Source organism: Trifolium pratense, linkage group LG3, assembly GCF_020283565.1.
Source record: "Trifolium pratense cultivar HEN17-A07 linkage group LG3, ARS_RC_1.1, whole genome shotgun sequence".
Lineage (NCBI taxonomy): Eukaryota > Viridiplantae > Streptophyta > Magnoliopsida > Fabales > Fabaceae > Trifolium > Trifolium pratense.
Genome location: NC_060061.1, coordinates 53,157,396 through 53,174,907, shown reverse-complemented (window position 1 = coordinate 53,174,907; position 17,512 = coordinate 53,157,396). Strand labels below are relative to the sequence as shown.

General features: G+C 33.6%; 3 protein-coding genes across 5 annotated transcripts; 1 reads left to right on the top strand and 2 right to left on the bottom strand.

The window, feature by feature from the left end:
- Positions 1–2,005: 2,005 nt before the first annotated feature.
- Positions 2,006–8,405, bottom strand: LOC123916753 (cell division cycle protein 123 homolog). Of its 3 annotated transcripts, XM_045968282.1 has the most exons (6): positions 8,301–8,405; positions 5,908–6,963; positions 4,375–5,246; positions 4,098–4,248; positions 3,727–4,012; positions 2,006–2,301 (listed from the first exon to the last, which is right to left on the bottom strand). In XM_045968282.1, the coding sequence occupies exons 2-4, from the start codon at positions 6,920–6,922 to the stop codon at positions 4,162–4,164; spliced, it is 1,974 nt and encodes a 657-aa protein (XP_045824238.1). In that variant the 5' UTR covers positions 6,923–6,963; positions 8,301–8,405; the 3' UTR covers positions 2,006–2,301; positions 3,727–4,012; positions 4,098–4,161. The 3 variants fall into 3 exon arrangements, with proteins under 3 accessions (XP_045824238.1, XP_045824239.1, XP_045824240.1); XM_045968283.1 differs by lacking the exons at positions 2,006–2,301; positions 3,727–4,012; positions 4,098–4,248 and having other exon boundaries at positions 5,109–5,246; positions 5,867–6,963; XM_045968284.1 differs by lacking the exons at positions 2,006–2,301; positions 3,727–4,012; positions 4,098–4,248 and having other exon boundaries at positions 5,173–5,302; positions 5,867–6,963.
- Positions 8,406–8,467: 62 nt separating this feature from the next.
- On the top strand, positions 8,468–10,192 carry LOC123916760 (zinc finger SWIM domain-containing protein 7). Its single transcript, XM_045968290.1, has 5 exons — positions 8,468–8,606; positions 8,702–8,723; positions 8,812–8,917; positions 9,605–9,712; positions 9,845–10,192. Exons 1-5 carry the CDS (start codon positions 8,546–8,548, stop codon positions 9,944–9,946), a joined length of 399 nt encoding a protein of 132 aa, XP_045824246.1. The 5' UTR covers positions 8,468–8,545; the 3' UTR covers positions 9,947–10,192.
- A 294-nt stretch (positions 10,193–10,486) lies between these two features.
- On the bottom strand, positions 10,487–14,609 carry LOC123916754 (endoglucanase 9-like). The gene is made up of 6 exons (XM_045968285.1): positions 14,328–14,609; positions 12,035–12,538; positions 11,795–11,944; positions 11,580–11,691; positions 11,166–11,329; positions 10,487–11,083 (listed from the first exon to the last, which is right to left on the bottom strand). The coding sequence occupies exons 1-6, from the start codon at positions 14,526–14,528 to the stop codon at positions 10,757–10,759; spliced, it is 1,458 nt and encodes a 485-aa protein (XP_045824241.1). The 5' UTR covers positions 14,529–14,609; the 3' UTR covers positions 10,487–10,756.
- Positions 14,610–17,512: the final 2,903 nt, after the last annotated feature.

Below are 17,512 nucleotides of genomic sequence, written 5' to 3'. Positions count from 1 at the left end.
TTGTATAAAAAAATTAAATTAAAATATTGTGATGTATACAAAATTAAATTAAATATAGGTTAGTTTCTTAATAATGAATAATAAAGCAGTGACATCAAAACGTGTTGATAGGAGGAAGACATGTATTCATGTGTTGTTTAGCACTTTAGCACTTTCCTTCTGTTAGTAAAAAGAGAAAAATAAAATTTTCATACTATATTTTAGTGTAAGAAATTAATTATTATGTTTTCTAATTAGAGAAATAACCACAATAAATTGGTATAATACCAATATCATTTTGTAGCATATTTGGAGGTAATTGTTTTTATTATATTATATAGGTACAAAAATTTCACCACAGTTTAGTAATAAGTAATAACTAATTTTTGTCGAAGAAATTGTAAAGCACACAAAATGTATTATCTCTTTCCAACCAATTTTTTTCTATATACAAGCGTTAGAAATGAAAAACATAATAATTAATTTCTCTTCTAGCTAAAACATATGATGTTGTTAAAAAAAGAAGCTAAAAAACTTCCAATGCAAAACATGCTCAAGAAAAAAGTGGAGGTTGCTCATGAAGTACCAAAAAATAAGCATCTTAATCACACTCCAAATTAGGTAAAGTTTGCAAAATTATTGGTTTCCCAATAAACATGATTAAATTTCACATTTCAACTCTCAAAAAGTTGTGTAATGTGGGTAGCGAGTCAATTAAGATCAAACTAAGTTTTGAGTTATAATACAAAAATTCAAATTCAAATTTTCTCTGAGGAGTACACCATTAAAATTCAAATTTTCAGGAGTACACCATTGAAATTGGAATCTAACTAATGTTGAGTTTTTCTATGAGGATTTCACTAATAAGAAATTAGAATATAAGTGATGTTCAAAGATTCTAAAGTAAGGGGATGTCAAAAATCAACTAACTTTTTGTAGCGTAAACTACTCAAAAAATATAACATAGTAACTTGCTATAACACTAAGCAACTCCATGTATACTGAGATAAAATTTAACAGTGATCCCTTAAAAGTTAAAACCCTACCACTTGCAGCTGTAAACATCTAACTCATAATTATTACGCCGATTGTATTGCTCCATCAGAATAACATTTTACTTTACTTTTATCGTTAGTAGAGTAATATTTCATTTATTCTTGTAGCTATAGTTCAGTTGATAAGGACAATGAAACATGTAAGGACCATGATTCAAATCCGAAATTCTCAACTTATATATTCATCTTAAGGGGCAAAATTCCGGCCACTAGAATAAATAAAAAAGGGTAACATTTCATTTAATTAGCAAGTAAAGCACTACAGCATCTAATTGTCATCCCTCAATTGAAGGCTTCCTTCCAACACAGGTTCAGATGAACCATGTAACTAAGCAATCAGCCATTGATGCCATAGCATGAGCCATTTACTTTATAGAATGTGATGAGTGATGACAATAAAGAACTAATGAATGACAAGAAGCCCATAACTATAACCTTATCTACCACTTAGGTTTTGCTAGACTTGATGATTGATCCTGTGGAAAAATTCTCTTTAGACCCCTCAACATGCTTTGAAAATTTGAGGAGCCTTGGAACATATTGAGGGGCCTAAAAAGAATTTTTCGATCCTGTAATTGCATCATCAGAGGGCACACTTATGATATAATTTCAATTGCCCACTATGCTCACCAAACTAGTCCTAAAAGTGGACAAGGACTAATTCACAATGTTCTAATACCAAACTATGCATTAAAGAGCTTTGTTCACCAATGGGGGAATGGTGCATTGAAAATATGCAACAGTGAATGAACCAACCACTAACAACAACAGTAGCAGCAAGAGGCACAAGAACGAGAAGTCGAGAATGCAATTTCTGGTTGGAAATTGGCAACTGGTTCAATTGCTATCCAAAGACAACTCGCATACGATTTGGTGGGCACTCTACAACCTTTCATAGTAGGTGAATAGAGCCTCACTGACTATGATGATGAGTTCGGACCTTTACTAATAAAAATTAACTATAAAAAAAATTAGTCCAACATCTAGTTGAAATTTATAACATGTATGGTTTTAGAACATATTGTTAATCATAACACTGATTGTCTGATTCAGTAATTTAAAACAAAAAGATAAAATGAGCCATTTAGTTTCTACCAAGTGCTCAGTTGAGTTCATATAATAAAATGTATTTTCTTGCCTTCAGATTTTGACAAAAACATCTAAAATCACCCACAAAGTTATGCTTCAGTGCCAAATCCTCAAGAGCCTATCTTTCACCTTTCAAGTAACCACCAAGAAAGACTCAATTGTTTCCAGAGATCCAAATCTGCATGCAAAATTAAAAGAAAAAAATTATATGTTAATTGAATTGCATAAATTCAATGAATTTAAAGTCAATTTTCCCATATAAATTTGGCATCAAACACAAATACAGTATAATACTTGTTTCTCTAACTTTACAAATTGTTCTGTGATTAAAGTAGGAACATACTTAGGTTATTCCGATACAGTCAATATTCGTTTTTAATTTATCTGCCGAAACATATACTGCTTAAAGACAATTTGAATATATTTTTTATTCATGGCTATATTTGGCAGCCATTCTCGAAAATGTCACCTGAAATGTTTTTTAAAACATTCCAGAACACACTGCCGTTGGAGGCAAAATAGCAAATTTTGTAATCTATAATAACAGAAGCATATAGACCCAATTAATCTAGTTCTTCAGAGTCTTCATCTTCTACCCGACAACATTGTTGCAAGTAGGTAGTAATTAATACATACTTTTCAGTACACTCTAGTCCCCATCCATTTAATTGAGTATAACATCGCAATTGACAATTAGGGACATGCAAGCATAACATGTACCAGAAGACAACCTTTTCTGATTCTTTCTTCAATCAGAAGACAACCTTTTGCATGTCAATCAGTGTGTCAGCAGAAAATTTACATGTCGCCAATGTTTTTAATAACATTGAAATTGAAAAAAACATTAGAGCCAAATATGTACCAGAATCAGTATCACGCAAGAACAAAATAAAAGCTTTTTGTCAAAAATAAAAATAAAAAATAGGAATCTAAGAATTTTGGGTGGGGGATAACTCAACCCTACATAACCGGCTTGTAAGGTGAGGGTTGTCCAAGCTATATAAACACTACATATGCCATATCTCTAAGCAATGTGGGACTAAATCCACCCATTCACACCCAACACAATGAAGGTGTTTGGAGGCTGCAATGGAGGCGGGGGGGCAATGAAGGTGGAATTACCAACACGCAACAACCAGAAATGCTTAGTACTGTCAAAATCGTTTATAATTACTGATTATTCCTTGTCCACTTAAACTTCCTAGTAACCTATGAGTCTATGACAAGAAAACCAAATCTCATTTTTAGTCAGGAACCTTTCATGCCTACTATATCACCCTTTAGATGTAAGTCATTTTAATAAGGCAATCAAAACATTATTTAATCGACGTGCACACCTCCTGCCTCGTGGTTATGCATCAAATCGGAATTTATTAGCATACAAGTGCCCAGACAATAAGATAACTATTGATCTAATTGAAGTCATAACTCATAAATAAGTAGCCAAGTACTAACTCAATTATTTAAAGATAATTTTTGCTGAACTTGTGCAATGAGGCAAAGTCACAACCTCATAGTAGCTCATAGTTCAAACCACCAAATACAGCAGTTGCAAGGTTGAAACTAATCATACCAGAAACAAGATAGAGAAACTACAACTTACATGGTCTGTATGTTATCAATCAATACACTAAAAGTTGACATGTTGCAGAGGCCTTGGGGCATTGGAACAATTTTCTTTCTATTTCAGGTTGTTCTTGTTCCCTTTGGGTCCAGATTTCCATAGTTTGTAAAATTCTTGCATTCTTCAAAATAAATGTCGCTACCATAAGCTCACTTTGTTGGCCTCCCATGTTCAGAATAGTGCAAGTTGTAAGGTATGATGAAAGGCAATGTGGAACAAATTCTGGTTCCACCAAATTTTTTTGATCTATTGTACACGCTGGCTCCTATTAATAGTACACAAAAATTAAAACCAAACATAAATGAGTGTTGAAAAAAGATAATCAAATATGATTCTTAAACTTAACAAACCTTATACAGTTCAAGATCTTGAAGCTTAGGGCAGTGATGGAGCACTTGCACCACCAAATCATAACTATTGTCTATTGGTGAGCTGCAATTGCAAGTAGGTCAAATTATGAAAGATGCGAATGTCACTGTAAAGGCGCTGCAGCTGATTCACCTAAAGTATGTAGAAAGATAAACTATCAAATCAGGGAAAAACTCCCAAAAGAAATAATTGAATGTAGTCGTGTGTCAGTGTTAAGTAGATTGAGGTAAAATGCATCATATTCATAATAAAACGGACCTCAACGACTTCGTGGTCTTTTGCATACAACTTCAATGTATCTAAGCACGTAGGCTTAGAAGTTGAAAGTGCTTTCAGAGGAAAAACGAACCAAAAATGTGGAGATATATCTGCTCTAGTCAATTTGGGTAAGCTTAAGCTTTTAAACTCTTGAAGGGCAAGATGATCGTTGGCAAAAGTAAAAAACATATCATATAGTTGTAGATCCTCAAGATTTGGACATCCAGATAGAAGCAAAAGAAAATCTCGACCTTTAGAGAAGTCAATGTCTTCCAAAATAAGGGTTTTGAGTGAGGGAAATCCAAATCCAATGGAAGAAAAAGAAAAACCCTCCACATGGAACCGATAGAGGTTGAGACTTACCAGGGTTTTGCAGGTGAAGATGCTAATAGGCAATTTGGGTAAGGAAACATCTTCATCAAGATCGTCATCATCGTATTTACCGAAGTATAGATGTAGATAAAGATGCTTGAGTTTGCGTTGAACAACAAGGTTGATCCATCTGACGATATTGGGAAAACCGCAATTATGGCCAAGATGAGGGTTACCGTATTCAATGTCGAGGCGGAAACTGTCAACATTAGAGCCGACGGCATCTCGGGAGGCTAGAACAGAGTACACAGATTCATTAAATTTGTAATTAGATCTACTGTTATCCACACTGATGTTGAAGTCAATATTTGGAACGTAGATCCAAAGATGAGTCCACCTCTTTGACAAAACGCTCGTTGCAACTGCTTCTTTTGTGGTCACAAATGAGAGAATGTGGCAAAGAATCTCATCTTGTAATCTACTTATCCTATCTGACATTGCTTTTGATTTTTTCCGCTGCCGATTTTTTCTTCGCAGAATTAGGGTTTTGCGCTGCGTCGCTGCGCATCACACACAAGCAGTCACATACAATTATCCGTCCATAAAACCTCTGTCTCTAAATATAAGACCAAATCACGGGAATTAAAGTTGAGTTTGGTGTAAAATTTATTGACAATTATTTTGAGACAAAAAGTTTAAAAAAATGCAAATGAGATATATTTTATGAGACGGGGGGAGTAATAAAATCCTATTCAAACTAATAAAAATATCTATACTACAGTATGTCATTAAAAAATATTGACTCATTAAAAAAATAATACTATAATTCTGATTTTAAATAAGTTTTTTGCAATTGACTACTATAAATTAAATAATGAAGAGAGACACACTATATAAAAGTCGAAATTTTGATTCAAGGACGAAAAACATAATAATGGTAGCTGAATCTAACACAAAAACTATTATGGGATTTCTAGGATGAAATTTTGATTCAAGGATGAAAAACATAAAAGGACATTTGATACTTGACACAAATAAATACAGTGTATGTGTTTAATACTCCTCTGAATAGAATAGAAAAGCATTTCATCTGTTTTAATTCCACATTAGAAAAATTTAAAATGTATGCAACATGGTTGGAATTTTATTTGACAAGGGATTTCTAATCGAGAGAAAATACTTCTAAGCTTTGAAATAGGCCAAAGGGTTTCTGTCATGCACCAGCTTCGGTAGACCTGGATTGCTGTCTTAACTCTTCATCAGCATTTCTGAGAAATTGATCCCAACCACTTCCTGAACTGGTATCCAAATAATCATATGGAACTGCTGTTTTAAGACCTGGCCTAACACCACAACGATCTTCGACGATTCTAAACTCCACATCATCTTCTTCTTCACTGTGAATATGTTCTAATTCATCCCACGTAAACAACAATGACAGTGTAAAGCCACCCCAAGTGTTGAAATCCACAATCTTAACTCTTTCATTGTTTGTAACGTAAATATCAAATGCGTAGTTTTCTAACTCAAATTTAGTTCTCACGCAATTGTTGAAAAATCCTTGTATCTGTAATAAGAGATCATCCTTCTTTTCAACAAGAACGGGATAAAAAGTAGTAACTTCTCGCTGAGAGATTCCGATTAGTTTGTGATTCCGCACAAAACAACGAAATTCCATCTCTGGCTTAAGGGACGGATACCATTTACGTAGAGCAAGGAAGAAATTATGCGGTCTAGACGAGGATTTATCTTGGCAAGAATCATAAGCATGGCATAAGTCATGGACTAATGAGTCAGATGCTCGGAACAGAAGTGCGATCTCGCTGAAAGTGGTACAGCGAAGGGTAGCAGAAGTACTTATCCAAGCTGAATCTTTTGGAGCACTCCAATTCAACTTGGGAAAAACTGAACCCCCAAGCGACTCGATGGATTCCTTAACTTGCAACTCGAGTTCTGGAAAAGAAGGGGGTGGAGAAGATTCATCTGCTTCATCATCATCAGATCCCTCTGATACCTGAAAATCTTCTTCGTCAATAGGATTATGAATTCTATTGGGCAATGCATCTTCGTTTAAGACAGAAACAGGCAATAGGAAGGGTCCTGAGTCGTCAAGAAGGTATTGAATGAAAGATTCAGGAAGTTGATGAATTATAGTCTTGACGGATACAGATTTGAAATTTGGGTACCATTCCTGAATCTGGCAACGATTCACATCTTCCTCTTTCATATTCTGCATTCTCTTAAATCAAACTGGTTGAACAAACCGTCTTCAACTATCTGGTATGCAATAGCCATCGGTACAGATTAGTGACTAAATGTAGTCAATTATTAGCTATCAATATAATGTAAGCAACTAGACTGGACATGTCAAATAGATAGATCAGGTAAAAATTTCAAAATATGCAAGGAAAATTAGTCATTGGTACATGATTAGTGATTAATTGTTGAAATGTAATCAATTATTAGCAATGAATTTGGGTCAGCTCATATGTTGGCAAATAAACAGAACTCAAAAAACCAATGTAACAGTTCATTGCATTGCATACTGACTTACTAAGGCTAATAAATTGCATAAAAAGACAGAAAAACGAGTTTCATCGTTGCTTCAATAAAGATAGGCAACTAAACTAAACATATCAAATAGATCAAGTACCGAATATTATTTTATCTTTCTATTTTAACCATCTTGTTTTCACGGGAAAAGGGCCTTGAGTAATCCAGAATTTGACCGAGAGATAAATAAAGCCTGAGCAACAATGGTTTTGTCCAAATCAAATTTGGATACTACCAACCTTAGCTGAAACTCTTTAGCCACACATATCAAAAAGATCAAGCACCAACTTCAAAATTTTGATAAAATCAAAAGTAACAAAATTGCTCACAATAGGGTCAATAATTGATGACAACACCAAGTTTAACTATGTAAGTTAATATCAAGAAATAGAGTAAACAGTCAATTTAGTCCCTAAACTACCACTCTCTCGCCAATCTAGTCCCTAAACTATTACTCCCTCCGGTCCTTATTATAAGGAGAAGTTTACTTTTTAGATTCATAGAATGTTGGATGTATCTGGTCAATAATATGGATCAGATACATCCAACATTCTATGAATCTAAAAAGTAAACTTCTTATAATAAGAACCGGAGGGAGTAAAAGCAAAGGTCCCTGAACTATACTCACATCCAACAATTTCGTCCCTCAGTTAACTTTTCGGTTAAGTGGCCGTTAGTGGCCCCTAAACTATTAAAATACTTCAATTTAGTCCCTAAACAATCATAAAAAACAACAAAATAGTCCCTTAACTATCATTAAAAACAACAAAATAATCCCTAAATGTTTTAAAGCATAATCCATTCATTCATTACATAAGTCAACTAAACCATAATCCGAACCAACTAAATCACAATCCATAGTTAATCACCTAAGCCGAAATTTATCCCAAAAAACTATATTAATCATAAACCATAATTTCATAACCAGAGAATTAACATGCATCATTACAAAAAACCAGATATCATAAGCAACAATCATACAAAAGCACTAAGATGCAAACTCCATCACAGTTTTGAAACTCAAAATCAAAATAATCTAACTTAGGTAAAAGAAAACTTACTTCCAGATTGGGTGGGAGAAAGAGAACGGAGCGACGGAGACGGCGGCGTTTCTTGGTGGAGCTACAGAGAAGCAGAGAGAAAGGGTGTTCAAGTAACTTCTAAGCGTTATTATAACTATAAGGGTATTTTAGTAACTTGTAGGGGTGGTGTAATAAGAGTTTTTGGGGTGTGAATAGATTTTTGATTCATTCATGGTTTTAGAATCTACAATCTCACCAAAGCAATACTAGAAAAGTGAGAAAGAATGAGTGAAAGTAATTTGGTTGCAGATCAAGTGTGGAAGGAAATTCAATCTACACACACAGGTTTAATTTCTTGATAAATAAATTGGGTTTTTTTTTTTGTTTTGTTTTAATTTCAATTTACACTAACTACTTTTGTTAACCCTTTTAATTTTCAGTGAATGATGATCAACTTTATATGTAAGTATATATTGTTATTGATTTTTCTTAAAGCATTGCATAGATTATTGTTATTGTGTTTGAAATTTGTATTATATGTTTTGTTCAGTTTACATTTCTTGTTTGGTAAGAACTTTGAAGGAGCTACTAGAATAGTGGATCAAAGAGGTGTCAAGAGGATTTGTGGTCAACCTAGTGGAAGGTTTATCTTTCAGGTTTTCACTTTTGCAATGCTTACATTATGTAACACTGACACTTCAAATTGAAGGCATTTCCTATGTCCGACACATGACAATGTCAGACACCGTGATATGTGGTTACGTTTAATTGTGTTTGATTTTGCGAAGATGAAAATTGATTTTGAATGTAAATCGATTTATGTTCGGAGTCATTCATTTAAAAGTGGGTTGAAGTGTTGAACAATAAGTTTGAGGCTAAAAATCAATTCTAGAGGCAAAAGCTCCAAATAGTTACTTGAGTCTAAAGTCAAGTAAACTTGATTCTAGAGGTGTAAAATTGGTTTTAATATGTCTGAATGTTCTCAAGTAAACCTGATTTTAACTTGGTTTTAATTTGAGGCTAAAATCAAGTTTACTTGAGAACTTTCAGACATATTAAAACCAATTTTACACCTCTAGAATCAATTTCGACTCCTCCAAAAGTGGAACCAAGCATACACTAAATCACTTTCATTTTCTCAAATTTTTATTGATGTCCATGTATCAGTGTCGTGTTTGTGCCGGTGCTTACTTAGTTGCACCTTGGCTAAAAGATATCATGTTTCTGGTTTTTAAAATCTGAGTTTTTTTAATGTTTTTGACTTTGCAAATCTTCATGACAATGTAAGTAAGGAGTCATGCCCTTGATTCAAATTATTGTTTGCACATTCTCTATTTTTTTAGGTTACAGGGGAATCCAGGAAAAAAGACCAGTATCTATGTTTTGCTGAAAACTTTTGCGCCTGTTATTCTTTCTTCTATGATGTTGTCAACAGAGGGGAACAACTTTGTGTAAGGCCATATACTTCTTTGCTGTCTTTTATTTTCTTCATATTCAATTCATTCTAAACATTCTTAGTATCATTCTAGTGCTAAAGTATATGATCAATGCACATTGTGTGCGTGCACGCGTGTGTTTTTCAGTGTAAGCATCAATTAGCTGCAAGACTTGCTGCATCGTTGGGATCGTATGTCGAAGTCAAGGTGTCTGATGAGGAACTAGCTTTGTTGCTATCCAAAATATAGCCCTTGCATTTGATTTTTTGTCAAGAAAACAAAGACTTTGCTTTGTGGAAGCTAGATTAGACAAAGAAAGAACACTTCATTATAGGTAAAAAAGTGTGATTAGATTAAGCACCAAAAGCAATTAGATTAAGTTTTCCTGTTAATTATTGATGTTGAAACTAGTATCGTGACTTCTCTTAAGTCCATGATTTGTTATGCTTATGCCTGTATATAAAATTTAAATAATGATTATCTACTTCCTAATTACATTTTAAGATTAGTTTTATTTAACATTGCCAGTTAACAACTTCATACGTTATTCCTTGAAATGCATTAATGCATCATGTTTTTCTTTTGGATAGACAATTGTTAGCAGGTTAGCAGGGTTCTAGAGTTTGAATTATGGACCTCATTCTTAGAACTTCTTCGGTATCTCTTAACCGAACTACCTATGTGACCTACATCAACGCATCATTTATTTTAGAGTCTGAATTTGGCGTTTACGATATTACCACAAAGAAAGATGAAAATAGAAAGAAAGAAGAAAAAAATACGCAAGGATGGACGAAACTGTCTCATTTTAATAAATGACGACATACATTTTTTGGGTACTATGATACACCACGTAGACTGAAAAACATAGTAAACATGTTTAAGATTACTAAAAGCTATACTTTTTGTATCAAAGACTGAAAATGAACACTTCTCACTTCAAAGTCCACCATCTGATTTTGAGTTGGTAGACATCCCTTTGTTGGGTAGAGATGAGACAATATCTATACTTGATAGCAAAGTTCTGTTTTAACGTTACTATCAAGTTCAAATCTAACATTAATTGGTTCCAGAAAAGTATGCTAAAGGTCCAACAATAGCACCATTGATGTAAGTTGCAGGTTCAGAATGACTGTAATCGCTGCGATCATCTGGAAATCCGTCATTCTGGTTCGGACCTCCAACTATGGCTCCGACCAAGATGTTAGGATTAGGATTCATTGAATGGAAAAATGGGTTGAAACCCCCATCACATCCTATGGTTTGTGGATGAGATAATAGTGAAGGCAATGAAGATCCTCTGTGGTGAATTCTCCTTGGAAAGTTTTGTCCATAACCTACCATATATGACATTTTAAGTGGATTTTCACCTAAAATGTAGTCTACCTGAAATTTCACAACAAATTTTATCAATAAAAAGGAAAGGAGAATATATCGAAGTCACTGTGGTTGAATGGATAAGACTTGCCTGTCTTTTCGCTACGGTTCTTAAGGTATTCGGAGTGACTAAGATGTTGCCGCAGTTAAATGTGTGTTTTGTAGCTGCCATATACTTTGAATAGGTTGTAAACAAGAATGTTATAGCTGTCACATATTGGAGATTGCTTGCAGGTAGCTTGAACATGAGTCCCCCTGCACATTAATTGAAGTTTATGTCATTTAACTGTCGCATGCGCCATTCTCTATTTTTGGAATCATTTAGAATACTATAATAGTCAATAGTACTATAATAGTCTTGAATCATTTATGTAATGATTCATTAGAATGAGTTGAAATTCATTATAGTGAATCCAGATTCATAATGAATCGGGTAAACACTAACTATTTGTATCAATTAAGCTCGGCTTTATACCGAATCAAGATATTGTCATGTTGCATTTACCTTGTGTATATTGTGTAGTTGAAGATGGTGAATTAGGCAATATCTTGCACATGAAATTATCAGCTTCTTGCCTATAATTATCAAAGTTGTTATCACCATTCAACAATGCTCTCTGCAATAACAGTTAAAAAGAACAATAAAAACCTAATGAATCAAACAAAATTCAAACTAAAAAATTGTTGTCTCTTCATATTTTTCAATGAATTCAAACTTACCCTTGAGAGAAGCACATGTGCACCAGCATATTTGTTATCCCAACTGAAGATATCAGGTTGATCATCGGCTCCTAAGTTCTTCACTAAATTGTAGTAGTAAACCACATTTGTTGCTCGAAAAAGCCATGCAGCTCCCCACAATAGTTCATCCTAAGAATACATACATAAAGCCTATTAGCACAACACATTATTTGACTATAAGAACCGATTAAGAACCCGAGTGTTGGTAAATAACGTTACCTTGAATCCAGAATATGAGCAATAAAACGGACAAGCAGCAGAACCAAGTGAATTACTGTATGAACCTTGATGCTGCAAAGCAAACTGATAAACATTCTGTGAAGTTCTCAGCAAAAGCTTAGAATAAGTAGGATCAACTTTTCGAAAAACAATAGATGCAGCAGCGAGTGCAGCAGCAGTTTCAGCAGCAACATCAGAACCTGGATTCTTTGAAGAAACATAATAAACAGTTCTAGCGGTATCCATATCTTCTGGTCTTTCCCAACATTTATGATCAACATTTGGATCTCCAACTCCGACATAGAGTCTACCGGGTGTTGCTGTTGCACACTTGAGGAAGTAGTCTGTGGCGTGGCGAATTGCGGCTCTTGCTTCTTTCATTTGTGGTCCCATTCTTTTACCATATTCAATTGTGCTCCATGATAGCATTGTTGTTGTAAATGCCATTGGAAAATTGAATTTGACATTGTCTCCTGCATCATAGTAGCCTCCACTTAAATCCACCTGTGTCAAACAATGTAAATATGTTAAGCACTTTGTCGTTCACATTGGATAATGTAATTGATTAACAACAAACACACAATCACGAATACCTGACGCGACACTAACATGCAAGCACACTTAATAATTTAAGAAAACTAAAGTGATTGAATGTAACTACATTGTGTTCACGAATTATAACGTGTCACACCGTTATGCGTCAAAGGACGAAATATTGTCATTTGGATTTGACAGAAAATATGGGTGCACTAAGCAATTATCACGCTTCATAATGTGTTACATAAGAAAAATACTATTATTTTATTGGTTGACGGTGGAAAAAAAGTTATTAATTATTCTTTCTTAATTGAAGCTAGGGAAATTGTCATATTTTTTATCAGAAAATAATTATTATTTAGAAAAAATAAACAACTCCTAGAATTTTATTTTTTGTTCAAGGATTGGAAACTTCTAAAACTGAAATAGAGTATAAAAGGGCAATGTATTCTTAGCCTTTAGTGAAGGAATATGAACTTTGTATTTTTCCTAACATTGACAAAAGAAAAAGACCATGACTCTAACTTTTTTTTATTTGACTTTTGTCTTTATTCTGTATATAATTGGAATCTTTCAACAATGTACAGAATAGAATCGTTTCAAAACATTTCAAAAGAATAAAACATTAATTCTTCCTTTAATATAATATAAGTCACTGTAGCACTATTAAAAAAACCAAACATCAACCAAAATAAGGAAAATATTTGATTTTAAACACCATTCCAAAGTGATTAAAAAAACATAGACTGAATAAACATCTCAACAACCAAAAGAAAATGACCAATGAAACTACAAGTCAACAAAAAGATACCCTATATTGAAATCTGAATTTTAATACTACTAAGCTAAGTAGTAACAAATTCATCAAGGTACATGGTAAGGTACTTGCTATGGTTGAATATTGAAAATTTTCTAATATATTATGTTGGCTAAAAAAAAACACTTTTGCAATCTAAAGATAAGACTTAAGAGTATTTTTGATGTAAACCAGGTATTCTCTGCGCGCAACTGCAGAGACTAATCCCTCGATCATTGTGAGACCCAAATAGGTGGCAAACTCTGCCCTATATTCGTGATTGGGTGGCAAATTTTATATTGAATGAATCATATTATTGTCATATAAAAGATAAAAAAAGATTGAATGAACCATATTATTATCATATAAAAAAACCCAAAGAGATGAGATTGTTAGGTTAAAATTATAAGAACAAAATCAACCAAAAATTCTCTTTTACTGTCAAAAAAAACAAAATCAACCAAAAAAAAAATTATAAGAACAAAATTGATTGTACAATTAAGAACAAAATTATAAGATTGTGAGAAAAATTGAGTGCCATATTTTTAAATGATCACATTTATAAGAATAATTGTTTATTTTTTTTCAAAAAAAAAAAAAGTAGAATTGTTTTCTAACGGTTAAAATTAAGAGGCAACAAACATTGCATTTATTTCTCCTTAATAATTCAAAACAGTAACAAACAAATATAACATGTTTTATTCTAATTTATCCTCAGCACCGTTACTTTATGAGCAACGGTACTAATACATGTTGTCGAACACGAACACCAATAGTAATTTGTTTAAAAATTGACTTTCATTACGTGACATGCCGGAGGACTTAATTTGAAAAAGCTCCATTGGAGGTGCATGTAGAATTTGAGTTGTGTTAACTCAATTCTACAAAATCAATTCGTAAATGAAGCATATAACATCGCTAACAAAGAACATGAAAAAAAAAATGAAGCATATTACATACATTGGCTAAGCGACCATCAGAAAGACCAGAATTGGATCTCCATTTGATTTGTTGATCAGGAGGGAGTTTTCCTGACCTTTGTCCTTGAAAAAACAACAATGATTTTGCCAAAGCTTCTCTGTAATTTGGTTTGCATTGAACATTGTCAATAACCAGAAAGCATGTGATAAGTAACATGAAAAGCAAAGGAGTTTTCATCATGCTCACTGGTTATTATCTTGTGTGACCCTTTTGCAGAATCAACACCAAAGTGCTTTTTTTTGCTTTATGACTTCTTGAATGAAGCAAATGAGTTATATGATGCCCTTTTTATAAGCAAAGGAAAAATAAAATCAATATAATCACTTGCCGTAAATCAAGGCTTTTCAAGGAATTTTTTTAATTAAACTTGTACATGATATGTAATTTCTCGTTTCATACTTCCCCATCCCAGAATATAAGAAAAATGGGTAAAAAAAATGTGATGTATTTGGTTAAAGATTTAGACTAAATATATTTACTTTTGTTGACCAACTTTTGCTTATATTTTGGGATGAAGGAGTGTATAAACAATTTTTTTATTTTTTTTCGGTTCATTCAATTATTAATGTATTTGGTTAATATTATATTATATATCAGATATAATAATAATAATAATTAAATGTACCTGAAAAAAATAGAAATTTGTATATATATGAGACTCAAGGAAAGGAGTATATTGTTTTATTCTCAGTCGATCTAGTTTTTTTTTAGTTCAAAATTTTCACTTCTATTTAACGGTGTCTCATCTCCATCGGAAAACTTGCATATAACATAAGATGAGGTTCTTACTTCAAACCATATTTTATTTGGGTTTCACCACCAGTATTCGGTTTACTGGACCGCCTAATATAGTTCGAGATCGGTTCTGGTATAGAGTGGTTTCAGTCCTCTTCCGATCGTAGTTGTAGGAGATTAAACTTGTTATCTTCCATACAAAATTCATTGTCAACCACCGCTATATTAACTAACGATTGGTTATTCAAATGGTATTTTTCCTGATCATTTAATTAAGGGTCCAACTTCAATTGTGTCATTTTTTACAATATGAAAGTACTAGTAGTCTTTGCATGGGGATTTTAAAATGGCAAGTAAGTTACGAATATTATTAAGACATGAGGAGTGCTAGTAACACACTCTTTAACAAACACACTCTAACACGAGTGCAGCTTTGCTCCTTTTCTACTAGCTCCTTTTCTTCCTGTCCATTGAATAGATGAATGACACGTGGCAAGACAAAAATAGAGGGCTGAGATTTAAAGAATAAGGAACGTAGAAAAGGAAATATACACACGCGCATCTTCTTCTTGTTTCTAGATATAATTATCGTTTCATCTCCCCCCTTCAGAATTCCTTTCGCCGCCGCTCGTCGTCGTCACAACAGCGGCGTCCTTCCTCCATTCTTTTCCACACACCACCTCGCCATCATGACTTGCCCTCTGGCCATTTTCACTACATTTGAGTTGAAACAAAGATGAATTCTGATAGATTTGATTATAAAAAAAAAAACGAGAGAAATTTTCAATCCATTTAAATTAATAGATCTGTTTAATTATGAATTGTGTAATTTTTCCACTGCATTTGAATTAAAACAGTTTCTATAATAAGGTGTTAGACCCTTAGATCCTTTCTTTGAAATTTGTTGAAATGACGTTGATTCAATTTGTGACATGGGTGGTAACTGTTGTTCAATATTCTGGTTCTTTATCATGGGTTTCTGGGTCGCTTCGTGACGGTGGCTCGACAAGATGGCGAGGTTCGGTTGTGACGGTAGGAACGCGATGTGTGGGAAAGAATAGAGTAAGGACGATGTCGCTATGACGGTCGGAGAACGACAGTGAAAGGAAGAGGTTGCAGATGCGAAGTTGACAAGACAGAGAGAAACAAGAAGTAGCGCATTTCCATCTCTGTTTTTCAATAAGCTTTAAATCTCAGCCCTCTATTTTTGTCTTGCCACATGTCATTCATCTATTAAATGCACAGGAAGAAAAGGAGCTAGTAGAAAAGGAGCAAAGCTGCACTCCTCTAACACACTCTCTTCTATTGGTTAAAATTTATATGGGTCTCATAAAAGTTATATGGGTCTACATTTTTTTATGGGACCCATGTAAATTTCAACCAATAAAAGAGAGTGTGTTGGAGTATGTTTGTTAAAGAGTGTGTTGCTAGCATTATTCTTAAGACATTAGTTAAATCAATACAGTACGTTTGAAACCGTTTTCCAACAAATCGTTTGTGTCACCAATTTTGTTCTTGGTTTTTTACTTTATTCAGTTTATTGTAGTTTGGTTATCGGTTATAGTTATGTTATGATGACCAAACCTTTAGAATTGAATTGTATTTTTTTTTTAATTTATGCTATTTCCTTTTTCTATGTTGTTTTTTTCCTTTTGGATAATGGAAGCAAAAGAAAATAAAAGAAGCTACTTTTGTTTTTAACAAACAATAATCTACTTTTTTCTAGTGGGAGGTAGGTGTTGCGAGGGTGTGGTGGTGAGGTGTTGACATAGAGGTGTTGGTTTTGATGCCGTTGATGGGAGGTTGATGTTGTGAGTGACTGGTTTTCCTCGATACGAGATTCTTTGACCGCTTACAAATCTGTTGAGATTTGCAGGATTCATTTTTGAGTCTCTGATCAAAATCTGTTGAGATTTGCAGGTTTAATTGTATTTGATCGACCTTTTTCGCATTAGTGTTGACTGTTTGGAGCGGACTGTGAGCTGGAGACTTAGCTGCCTGAGTTTTCATTCTACCGTTGCCCCATTAATTTTTGGCTCACTAAGTTGCTTTTTGTATTTTGATAGGCCGATCACTTTTGATTCGAGATCGAGAGTTAGAGTCTTAGGGCATCTTTTGGGGTCGGGTTGATTGTTCTCTTTGGTGGTCTGATGATTGTGGTGTGTGCACTAGGTGGTCTGGTAACTGTGAAGTGTATACTAGATGGTGTTCGTTTTTTAGCTTTGTCTTTGGTGTTCCGCTTATATACGACGTCTTTATTTTGTAATTCCGTTTACCCCGGCCTCTATTCGTCTTGTGCAGAGACCGGTTATTATGAATAATATTTTTCCGTTAAAAAATAATCTATTTTTTTTTTGACAAAATAAAAAATAAGCTACTTATATTTGCTCAAATGGGGAATTAACCTATTAGCAAAGTATATCTCATTA